Source organism: Galeopterus variegatus, unplaced genomic scaffold (assembly GCF_000696425.1).
Source record: "Galeopterus variegatus unplaced genomic scaffold, G_variegatus-3.0.2 Scaffold6409, whole genome shotgun sequence".
Taxonomy (NCBI): domain Eukaryota; kingdom Metazoa; phylum Chordata; class Mammalia; order Dermoptera; family Cynocephalidae; genus Galeopterus; species Galeopterus variegatus.
The window spans coordinates 107,049-119,490 of NW_007732520.1; the positions used below are offsets into that span (position 1 = coordinate 107,049).

Sequence of the window (12,442 nt, forward strand, 5' to 3'; positions counted from 1 at the left end):
GTGTAGACTACTGAATCTTCAGCCAAGTAATAGTGGCCACTGATTTGTTGAATGCATTCTTTCCTATCTCATTCAAGAAACAGGATGAGAAACAGTTTACCTGGAATAGGCAACTCCTTACATCACAGTTTATGTCAGTGCTATAGGAACTCTCCCACTCCCTGTCATAACGTAGTCCTAAGAGATATGGACAGTTTGGATGTCTCTGATTTTTTGTATTAAAGACATCATGCTGATGAGGCAAGATAAACAAGAGGTGGGCAGCACACTGGAGGCCTTGGTAAGACACGTGCATTCCAAATATTGGGAGGTAAACCTACAATATTTAGGGGCATAGGACATAAATAAAATTTTTAAGGTCAGGGACATGCTAGACATACACTCCAAAGTAAAAGACAATTACTGCATCTTGTACTCCTACCACAAAGAAGAAAGCACAGCACCTGGAAAGTCACTCTGGGTTCTTGGGGAGATACATTTCATAATGATGAATACTGCTCTGGCCCATATACCAGGTGACCTGGTCCGAATGTTTTTGTACTCCCCCAAATTCATATGCTGAAATCCCAACCCCCCAAGGTGATGGCATTAGGAAATGGGGCTCTCGAGAGGTGATTAGGTTATGAGGGCAGAGCCCTCATAATTGGGATTAGTGCCCTAATAAAAGAGTTTCCAGAGAGCTAGCTTATACCTTCTGTCATGTGACACAGCAAGACACCATCTATGAACCAGAAAACAAATCCTCACCAGACACTGAGTCTGCCAGAGCCTTGATCTTCTACTTCCCAGCCTCCAGAGAAGCATGAGAAATAGATTTATGTGGTTTATAAGCTTCCCAGTTTATGGTATTTTGTTATAAGCAGCCCATACTGACTAAGACACTGGGTGACATGAAAAGCTGCCAGCTTTGAGTGGCACCTGGAGCAGGAAAGGGCTCTGCATCAGGTACAGGCTGTGGGGCAAGCAGCCCTGGTACTGGGCCGTATGATCCAGTAGACATGACAGTGTTTGAGGTGTCAGCAGTAGGAAAACAGAGTCTGCAGTCCACTGCAAGCCCTAGTGGGGAATCACAGTGCACAGTCCAGGAGTTCAGGAGCAAGGCCATGCCACCTGAAGCAGAGAATTGCATGTCTTTTGAAACAGAGGCCTGACCATGTTACTGGGCCTGGCAGAGATAGAATGCTTGGATTCAGGATATCAAATAACCATGGCTTCAGAGCTGCCCATCATAAGCTGGCTTCTGTGGGACCCTGTCCAAGTGGTATCACCTACCATGAAGTTCTTACCAGCTGTAAGCGCTGCTAATACTAGTTATATAATTATGTAGCCAATTATTGTACACTGTAAAGAAGTTAAAGGTAACTTAGAAGTTGTCATCTTAAAAAGCAATTACAGTTAACACCGTAAATGATATACCGAGCATAAAATATTAAAAATTAAGGGTTATAAGAATAAAATATGTATTCACTTAAAATCAAAGTGCAGTACAATTAAAATCCAATAATCAAGACTATCTATGTAACTTTTAGTGCTGGAGCTACTTGGTCATCTGGAAAATAGGACATGAGACAGGAATTTCTGGAGTGCACACTTTGTCAACTATTTTCCTAACTCACATTATGCAATATTCATTTAAAAATCAGCTAACAAGTTTGCTTCTGGATTTCTCAAAATGTGGCGGCCTTCTTTTCAGTGTGGTACATCCAAGGAGGTAGTGTGACGTAAGAGACTAAATATTGGCTTTAAAGTCAATGACCTGGGTTATATCCCCAGCTCTAACACGTACTAGCTGAGCAACCTTGGACAAGTTAATTAGCCTCTCATGTCCTCAGTTTTGTTACCTGTAAAATGAAGACAGCCCTGCTTTCATTTCAGCTGATCTGAAGACTAAGGCATGAAAAGAGGTAAGGACCATAAAGGACCTAGTATGATGCTAGGCAAATAGTCACTTTTAAGTAAGTGGTAGTTGGGTACAAGGGTTTGAAATAAAGTAGCAGATTGAATACTGCAGTGTGGCCCATGGACTTGGCTCCATTTAGCCACCATGTCTAAGTCAGCTGGTGATGGTACATAAACCCTGAGGTGTGCACCAGAGTAGCTGTCAGTCTGGGTCTGACCTTCCATTCTCTGCACTCTCCCTGCCATGGCTTGGGCTTTTGGCAGCTAACAGAGTCCCAGCTCATTCCATGCCTCAGAAACTATGATTTCACTGGATTTCATCTGACCCTCGTCTCATCAGAACGAGGGCTCTCAATCTTAAGGAAATCAGCTGAGTCCAAATCCTTATCATTTTATGTCTCAGAATCTGTGACAATCTCCTTAAAAGGCTCCCTTTACTTTTAGTTTCTTTTCATTTTAACCTCCTCTTTACTCTCCACCAGACCATTTTCAAACTTCAGAAAGAGGTTATACCAGTATGCAGAGAGGCCTGATACATTCTAGGTGTCTATATGTACTTATGGAATTAAATGCAATCTTTCCGAAGCACTGCTTCTGTAATGTCACTCTTCCACTCTGCGTTGCTTATTAACTCAAGTCATGAAGCCTCAGGTTGGTTTACAAGGTGCCTCTGATTTACCCGCTCTTGCTGATCTTTACATCCCGCAATTCCCCACATATGCCCCCCTTGGAGGATCCCCCTCACTTTTTCCTGATTGTTTTAGTGTTTCTTGCTCCCTGGCTTTGCTCCTGCTCTCCCCTGTACCTGGAATGCCTCTTCTTTACCTATCCAAATTACATCCATCTTCAGGACACATCCCAAGAGCCATTTACTTCTGAGCACTCCCCTGTAATGCTTGCCAACAGTGCCCGCTGCCTCCTGGACACTGGGTGGCATTGATGGTCATTACCAGGTACACTAACAATCACATTCTATCTAGAACTTTATTATGTACTATCCTCAGGGCAGCCTTACCCAGTAGGTACAGCAGGCATAGTAGTCAGGAACTATGACACTTCTAAGGACCCATGAAAATATTTTCTTTGAAAATCAGAAGGAAAACTGAAATTTTAGACTGAATAAAATGTTTAATATGTAACACTTATAAATTTGTTTTTATAGCAACGTAAATATAAAATATAATTTTTCTTTTGTCGTGGTGGTGGAAGGGTCCCACGAAGGCACAAGTACTTAGGGCCTGCAAAAGTCATAATGCAGCCCTATCTTATATTGTCCTATAATAGTAGGTCCTCTTCCTAATTAGAATGTGCATGATGCTGCCAGCAGTCCCCAAGCTGGAGTTTGCTGACACCTAAGAAACCCCAGACATATTAATGCAATTCTGTGACATATTTTTCATAATTTCAAACAGCCTAATAGAATAGTATATTTACACTTAATAAGTCCACATGCACTAACTAAAATGTCAATGCTCTTCGCTTTTTGGCTGACTATTCTAAGACAGTTAGCAACACTGGTGATCTCATGCTGCTTATTGGTTCTGATACGTTGTTGAAGACATGGCAATCTCTGTGATGTGAATAAAGAACTATGTGCCATTATAAAGCCACATGTCAATCACAGAATATCCAAATAGAAGTGTCATTTAAAGAAGCCAGAGCATCCATGTGTCTTTAAACATTTACTTAACTGCTTATTACCATCACGGCCATTTTAATAAATGTTTGTGTTCAATTTCAAAATAGCATTATTATATTTTCATTATTATGGGCCATTATTTAATATCTGGGCCCACTGGAATAGGAAACTAGTATATAAGATAGAAGATTTTTGTGACAGAGTGCATGGAGGAGAGTAGTGGAAAGGAAACAAGGTAAATAGTGAAAGTGGTGCATGGTAGGGAAAATATGGGGACCTAGGGGGTACTTCGCAGATGTCTTTTGTACCTTCCCCACCCCCGCCCATAACACTTAGCTGAAGGCTGACAGAGAAACGTCAATCAACTAATAATAGTGGTTGCAGCACCAGCAGTCACAGTAATCGTACAGCAGTCACGTTTTGAGTGCGTGCTCAATAAAGATTTTTGATATACTCCCTAGTAAACACATCATAACATTTGCTCATTTGAAATCTAGAGCACAGGAACCTTATACATTTCAGTGTTGAATTCTCCTAGTCAGGGAAGCTTTAGAGGAGTAGCTTTCTGATGGCAGCGAGATCTCATCAGCCAGTGAAGACGAAAACATGAAGGCAGCACAGAGCTCTTCTTTTTCCCCACCCCACTCCCTCTCCTCTAAACGCAATCCTTGACCAGCCTCATGAAACCAACTGCTACAACTAGCAAGTTCCTGTACCCCAGAATGAGGCTCGTGCCCCTCTGTAGAATTAGAATTTAGTTTGTCTCCTGAAGGGGAGGGGATGAACGACACCAGTGGGCTGTGTTTATGTCAGTGCTGTGAGCATGTTATAAAAGACAGCTGTGTGGGATGCGAGAGTAGGATGGTGCCAATGACTGGCCACCAGCGAGGAGGAGAGAGAGACGGACATGAAATTTTACAGCTTTCCACTGATATTCTGGGAAAAGACTGCGGTTAATTGTTTAATGTCCACAAATTCCTCCTATCCTGGTACATGCGCCTCTTTACAATGTGAATTTGCTGCATCTCTCATCTACATGTGGAGTCTATTTCTCCACCCCCAACAATCTGGGCTGGCCTTGTGATTTGTTTGGACAAACAGAATGCGGTGATGGGGATGTTGAACAAGTTTAGGAACTAAAGCCTCAAGACACCCTGCAGCTTGGCCTTTGCTCTCATGGAAGGCTCCTCTGAGACTCCGTCAGGGTAGATGACCTGTGAGAAGGCACATCTATTTGAGCTGTTCCAGGAGAGCCCAGATCCTAAACAACTAGTCAGCTGAATGTGACCCATGAGAGAAGCAAGGATTCACTCACTGAATCCTGAGGATAGTAGACTATTATTCTTTTAAAGTTTAGGATGGTTTGTAATGCTGCAATAGATAATGGAAACAAATACAGCTAATTCTTCCCTTTTCTTTCTTTTTGTTTTTAATTTTCAAAAAATCTAAGGTCAGAGTTGGAAATGACCCCAAGAGATCATTTTATGCCTTTCTGTTTCAACAGTCTATAAGGTTAACTGCAGAGTCACCAAATATGATTTCTCATTCTGAACTTTGAAGTTCATTTGCCTTTAATTAGAAAAAAAAGTTACCAATTTTATATGAAAAGAAATACCATAAAGCCAAATTTAAATATTATTCTAATATACCTTAAAAATGAATTATAAATTTGATGTTTGAGGGTTAAATATCCTTCAGAATTTCTTTCTGGGAAAGCAACAGTATTTGTAAAAATAGGAATAGGGATTTTTTTCTTTTTTCCTGAAAGTTCTCAGTAAAGCAAAAGAAAGCTGTGATCAAATTATCCCCAAAGCCTTAATTAAAGTCAGATGCTAAGGCAGAATTTAAATTCCTCAATTTTATTTACTAATCCACATAGAGAAGCATCAGAAAAATATTGTTCAACTTTTATTTGCATGCTTCATAATAGGTACCATTTATTTTTATTTATGAGTCTACATATGTTTTTAACACCAACACCAAATTAGACATATATTATCTCTAAGTTTCCACAGAGAATATTAAATATATATAGCTGTCTTCTCCTATTTACCTACCCATCAAAATTTTGGCAAGCATTTCATGAGACTGCATTAGTTTGAAACACCTTAACGTTTCTATTATAAAGTTTTCCCAAGGTGTCTCTAGTGAAGATGGAAATATATTTGTATATAGGTTCAAATATAACAGCAAAACCTGACTGTAAAGCCTACATTTGCAGTAGGAATTATATTCAGAGTTGCCATAGCAGCCACCCACACTCATACACACACAAAGGGGTGGTGGGAAAAGAGAAAAAAGCAGTTAGTAGAGAACAGAATCTATTGTTAAAAAGACAGAGGTACTTATCAATGTAATTACAAGCAGGAATCCTAACTTTGAGTCTGAACCACTGTTTAATGACAGAAGATTTCCTAGTGTTACAGTGTCTATTAAATGATTTTTCTCTAAATGAATCTACCATCTGCACTCTTGGCTTTAAACTTCACTGGGTGCTGAGATTATGCAAGAGGAGAAGGAGGGAATTCAGCTGACCATGCACACATTAGAGCTAATATGATTGAATGTTTCCCTCTCTGGAACTTTCAGAATCATTGTTCCCAGGAAAATTTGTGGTTCTATGGATCTGAGCAAGTTACTTACCTTTTTGAGTGTCCTCATCTGTATAATGGGTATAATAATAGTATATACTTCAAAAAATGTTATGAGTTCTCAATAAATTAGTACAAATAATCAATTATTAAATAAATAATAATAAACAATACATTTAATAATATATAAGAATTAGTAAAGTATTAAATAAGCTAGTAGAAGTTTAGTGATTAATGCCTGACACATAGTAAATGCTCTAAATGTTTGCTATAACTATTATAATAATAATAGCTATTATTATTATTATTATTATCTACAGGTCTTTATTATAGACTAGAACAGTATGATTTATAATTCAGAAATTGCTGAAACAAATGCATACAGGTGGCCAGCAGAGCAGAAGCAAAACAAGATGTTAAGATTCTCCCAGTGCATAAAAGAATAATGCCTTCTCCCATAGCCATGTCTCTGAAACACTATTAGGGCAGAGTGATAAGGCCAAGTGTTTTTATTATACCATAGTAGCATATTTACCACCATTGGCAAATGCTGGTTACACAGCAAAATCTAACATCTATTAGATGCTTAGTGCTAAAATATTCATGTAACAGTATTTGGGGTCGGGGGCATTTTAAAACATGTCTCCCATCATTGGCTTGATTACATATTTATATGCAGATGTACTTGCAATTCATACTCAGATACAAATATAAATGTCAGATTTAGAGGTGATGGCAATGAATGAAAAGCATTTTGTGACTTCTGATTCACTGAAGTTTTAAATTTTCATTTTAAGGCTGAGTGCTTCATATTCTAGTAGAGGTGGAATGTGTAGTCAAGCTACTTAGGGAACAGGAAAGAATATGCATGAGTTAGCATGTTTCATATCAGGCCCAGGGGTATCTTAGAATATGAGGGTGAAAGCACAGCTGATGGGCTGGAGAAATCAGTGGAAATTAGGGCAACAGAGTTGGGGAGCCCAGTGAAAGGGCAAGGAGGGAGTCATAACAGAAATTTCACAGAAATCAGAGTGGAGACTTGGATGGGCAGTGGAAGAAAAAATGGATAGGGCAGAATTGGCTCCTTAACTCTATAAAAATTTTCTTAATAGGATTTTTTGAAAAGTCCAGGCAGTGAGGAATAGAAGTAACTTGGCTTAAAAACTTTAAGAGGGCCGGCCCAGTGGCTCACTCGGGAGAGTGCGGTGCTGATAATACCAAGGCCCCGGGTTCGGATCCCATATAGGGATGGCCGGTTCGCTCACTGGCTGGGCGTGGTGCTGACAACACCAAGTCAAGGGTTGAGATCCCCTTACCGGTCATCTTTAAAAAAACCAAGTGCCGTGTAGTTGGGCTTACACAGGGCAAGAAAATGTGGTGCCAGATTCCCTGTAACTACTTGTCCAGCATTTACAAAGATATCTGTAGCAAATAGTCCAAATGTATAAATTCCTGAGGAAGAAAATAAACAATTTTAACTCTTGCTTTTTTATTTTTTTAATTTTTGTATTTTAGTTTACAATAAACCAAAATGAAATATTTTAGAAAACTATAAAGTACTCTATACATATATACATATGGTTCCTTTCATTTCACTCCTCTCCAGTTTTTCCCTTGGCTTTCTGGAGTGGTGGGAGTGTTAAATTATTTAACATATTGAGTTGTCTACCACTGGCTACATTTGTATGCATGGCAGGTTTATAAGACATAAAATAAAAGAAGAAAATATATTCTAAGACTGTGTTTGGGTAATGTCATTTTTTAAAGTGGAAACAAGGGTATCTTGAGAGGGTACAGTCTATCATGTTTTACTAATGTTAGCAATCTTTATTTTTTCCTATTTTTGAAAATATTTTTTATTGCACTAACATAAAGCAAAGCAGTTGTCTCCCTTTGATTATTCCTCTTATGCGCATTCAGACTGCTATTAACTCTGCTGGAGGTGCCAATTAGCAGTAAAATCCAATGCCATCAGTTTTCATGTAAATATCATGGAAAATCTTAAGTAAAACAGAATGCTTTCAGATTAATCTCTATACTGTCTTCAGAAATACATTTTTAAAAGTCACAGAGCTGCTGGTAATTTAGTCCCGCCTTTTCTGGATTGGCTTTCAATTTATCAGATTTGGGACAATTTGGTAAAGCGTACAGCAATCAAAATTATAATTTTTCAATTATCTTTACAATATTAAAATTCATTTGCTTTGTGTACATGAAGGTATAAAATGAAGTACATTTTTTTTTCTCCTTTTGTAAGGAAACTGCCAATTTACTTGAATACTAAAAATATTTTCTAAATAATTCAATATCATTGCTTATTATTGTTAAAATTTATTTTTCTACTTAAGAAGGTAAAATAAATTCTTTGACATTATTTTCAAGCAGACTTTCAGATATAACCTTCAAGGATGTAGTACTGATGTAAAGAAATCCATTCTTTTATAATTTTGGGAAATGACACCCATCAGGACCTTTTAAAACTATACCAAAATAATATTTCCCCAAAGAGGTGGTTCACCAAAAAGTCATAATTTTATTGTAATAATTACATGTTTTTCTTCTTAGTTACATATTTCTGGATTATTTATTTCCTAAGCCTTTTCATCATTATTAGCTGTTGTATAAAAATCACCAGGAAATTGTGTAGAATCAAATAATTTCCAGTATTAGATTCATGGCTATCTTTTTAATTTTCAAAATATTATGTAAGATTATGAATAATCATAACCAATAAAAATAAATAAGTAAATAAATAAAATTTAAAAATGTGTTAACAAAGAAGAAAAAAAAAGATTATAAAAGGTTTAAGCAAAAAACCCTGAATACTGCAAAACTCTATGTGTATCCAAATGGTAATAAAACAAAGTTATTAGTTCGTTCTTTATCTAAAAATTCTAAAAGAAATCAAGAAGAAGCCCTTTCTTTATATCTCACCAGCATTCCATGAGTTGTACAAAGTAAGGGCTATCAAAAGCAGAAATTTGGAAGAGGCAGAGAGATGAAAGAGAACTGAGCTCTATAAAATGTTAATGTACACAACCTCTGCTTCCAAAATTTCATAGCCAAACATGAGAATGTAAATAACAAATCTTCCTCATCTGTATTCCTTGGAAATCTAGGCTAAGATGTACTCATTTTATTTAACTAAATCATTCTTTTTATCTGTTGTAATAGGTTCTCCTATTTAAAATAGAAATATTTGAAGAGAATATGGAAATGTCTTTTGATACTTGTGAAGTTCCCTAATGTGCTTTAGAATTGAAATATTAGTGCATCGACCCAAGGCCAATAAAATGTAATTATTAAAGTGAGATCCAATGAGTGTCTCCACTCTGCTGACCTTAAGGATAAAATCAATATGAAGAAGGATATCTTATTCTACAGTAATGCTTTGCTTACAAGCTTCCATTTTACTGCGACAAACTAGAAACATCCAAATCAGAATAAGGGAACGAGAAACAAATTAAGCTTTCTTAAATGTTTTATAAAATCACATGATATAATAGTAAGAAACATACAGAGATGTAAAAGCACACTTTACTTTGAAACATTATTTAGAAATATGTGTACAAATACAGAAAAATATTTTACTTAAATAGGCACAATATAATTTGCTTAACAGTATTTAGGAAAGCATCAATTTTATCAAATACTTTTAGTTCTGAGTATATTATTGCTATTGCTTATTTTGTTATTAAATGACTCTCAAACAAAGAGAAATGAATCAAGAAAACTGTTATTAATGCATGTGAAGAGTAACCTTTTAAGGTTTCATACACAAATCATTCCTTCAACAGGATAAATGAGGGCTTTGGAGATGTATAACTTGATGGCAATAAAAAGAACAGTCTTGGATATGGAGACCTTTTGTCTTCAGAGAGATGTAAAGGCCAGATGACACTTGGTTAGTCTTTAATGGGTTTGTGTAGAGATTAGGTCATCTAAGCATAATATCTTCAAAGGCTTCATCTCGATCTCTTCAATAGGAGAAATACGTTGAAGGGTTACTTTATCCTCACCGTGTCTCAATACTGATCAGAATGTATCTTAAATGTTACTTATTATATACAGATATACTTACTTTTATCTGATAAATCAAAAAATTTATATTAAATTTAATATACTTTTAATTTTTTATATAATTTTAATTTATATTAAATTTTATTGTGTCAGTTAAAAAAAAGTNTTTAAAAAAAAAAAAAAAAAAAAAAACTTTAAGAATGTCAAAATGCATACTCTAATGGCCTACAAAATTATCCTGTCATTGCGAATGTTGTTTATAATGGTATATTTCCCCTCCTAAATTGTCCTTCTATTTAATAATCTTTATTTCCAATCTCAAGTACAGATAACATGGGGTATTGCTATAGATTCTCTCTGCTATTAGTTACAGCCTGATGTGATTGCATTAGAAGCATTTCCATTATCAAAAAGCTCTTTGAGGGTAAAAATAATCCTGAGTTTTTTCAGGTCATTAGAAATGATCAAGTTTGGCTTCAAACTGGTTTTGAGTCTTTACAAATCTCATCAATGAGCTGAAATTGGAAGGAATAGATATTGGAACCATTGGTAAGGAGTAATACCAAAGTCAATTACATTTTCCGAACTTCTCACTGGAGTTTATGGAAAAGCCTACAAAGAACACTTTTGGAGCCCGACTCCATAGCTTCCCGACAGCCTGAAGATGGAGGGAAAGACTGAGACAGGAATGCTGGGGTCAACAGCTGCCTGCCGAGGCTGCCCTTCTTGATACTGCTGCATGTCAGTAATGCACGCAACTATGATCACTTACTTCCACTGAAAGGTCCTAAGATAGCCGCATTTACCACTAAAGGGGCCTGGCTCTTACCACTAAAATGATGGCAAAAACTCAAGAATAAAGGAAAAAAACATAATTTCTAAGGACATTTCGTTTGGCCTATGAGAGACTATTAAAACATTGATGGAGAATATGATGATGGTATTGTTACCAATAACCTTGCCAGGGAATACGCGAGCTTGAGAAAGCAGTTAAGAGGCCTGGGTATTTCCGTTAATTGTGCTATTGCAAGTTCATGGGGAATGCTGCAAAAGAAATTTGTTTCCATCATGTCCTCTTTAACATAAAGACAAACATATTTTCAAATAGAAATGCTAATGGCTGTATTTTGTAATACAACCAACAACCCACACACAACCCCATGAGAGTCAACCGACTTAATTTTACTCACAGTGCAAACAGCTACTATTAAAAATAAATTAAACGGCCTGAAGAAAGCTGTTAATGTACTGTAAGTGACTTTCATTATGGCAGGGAAAAAGCATTTCTACATTGGAAGAACTAACAGAAATACAGACTAAGCCGGGTTTATAATCCGTACTTACTGTCAGATACATAGCTGCATAGACACTGAGAGCTGCTTCTTTGGATGGAAATGTTTTCCTTGCTCTCATGATGAGATCGGGGTTGCCCGTGCAGGCCTCTTCCCCACTGATGAACTGTGTATACTGCTGACATCCAAGTGCCGTGTAGTTGGGCTTACACAGGGCAAGAAAATGTGGTGCCAGATTCCCTGTAACTACTTGTCCAGCATTTACAAAGATATCTGTAGCAAATAGTCCAAATGTATAAATTCCTGAGGAAGAAAATAAACAATTTTAACTCTTGCTTTTTTATTTTTTTAATTTTTGTATTTTAGTTTACAATAAACCAAAATGGAAATATTTTAGAAAACTATAAAGTACTCTATACATATATACATATGGTTCCTTTCATTTCACTCCTCTCCAGTTTTTCCCTTGGCTTTCTGGAGTGGTGGGAGTGTTAAATTATTTAACATATTGAGTTGTCTACCACTGGCTACATTTGTATGCATGGCAGGTTTATAAGACATAAAATAAAAGAAGAAAATATATTCTAAGACTGTGTTTGGGTAATGTCATTTTTTNTTTTCCTTGAAGTAATGTGGAAATGACATCCTGAAGGGGTGTCTTGCAATATCAGTATGTAACATTTATTTTTAAAACCAAATTGAAACATTTCAAAGAAAAGATAACCTAATATTTGCATTCAGTTAAAATACCAGTCATTTTAAAGGTTAGCTTTTACATAAACATTGTTTCAGCAACAATAAAAACAATTCAATAAACACATACCAAGAAATCGGACAGTTCGGCGGACCAGTGGGTTTATATAGCAACAGTCTCCAGTTAAAATAGTTTTTTCCTGGTTTTCAAAATCCCTTGTGGCTAGTTGTAGGCAAAACACAGCAGTTTCTCCAACTATTATCTTTCAAGGAAATAAAAGATAAGGAATATTAGAATTTAACTAGTA

At 36.5% G+C, this 12,442-nt stretch overlaps 1 protein-coding gene across 1 annotated transcript in view; it reads right to left on the reverse strand.

Annotated features, from left to right (window-relative positions):
- The window catches only part of LOC103606255 (lipid phosphate phosphatase-related protein type 5), a 74,617-nt gene that overhangs the window by 58,814 nt on the left and 3,361 nt on the right, over positions 1 to 12,442 (reverse strand). Inside the window, exons 2-3 of the mRNA XM_008590862.1 lie at positions 12,265 to 12,397; positions 11,494 to 11,744 (exon numbers count right to left, since the gene is read on the reverse strand). Of these exons, the coding sequence (XP_008589084.1) occupies positions 11,494 to 11,744; positions 12,265 to 12,397 (384 nt within the window). The remainder of the gene's footprint in view (positions 1 to 11,493; positions 11,745 to 12,264; positions 12,398 to 12,442) is intronic.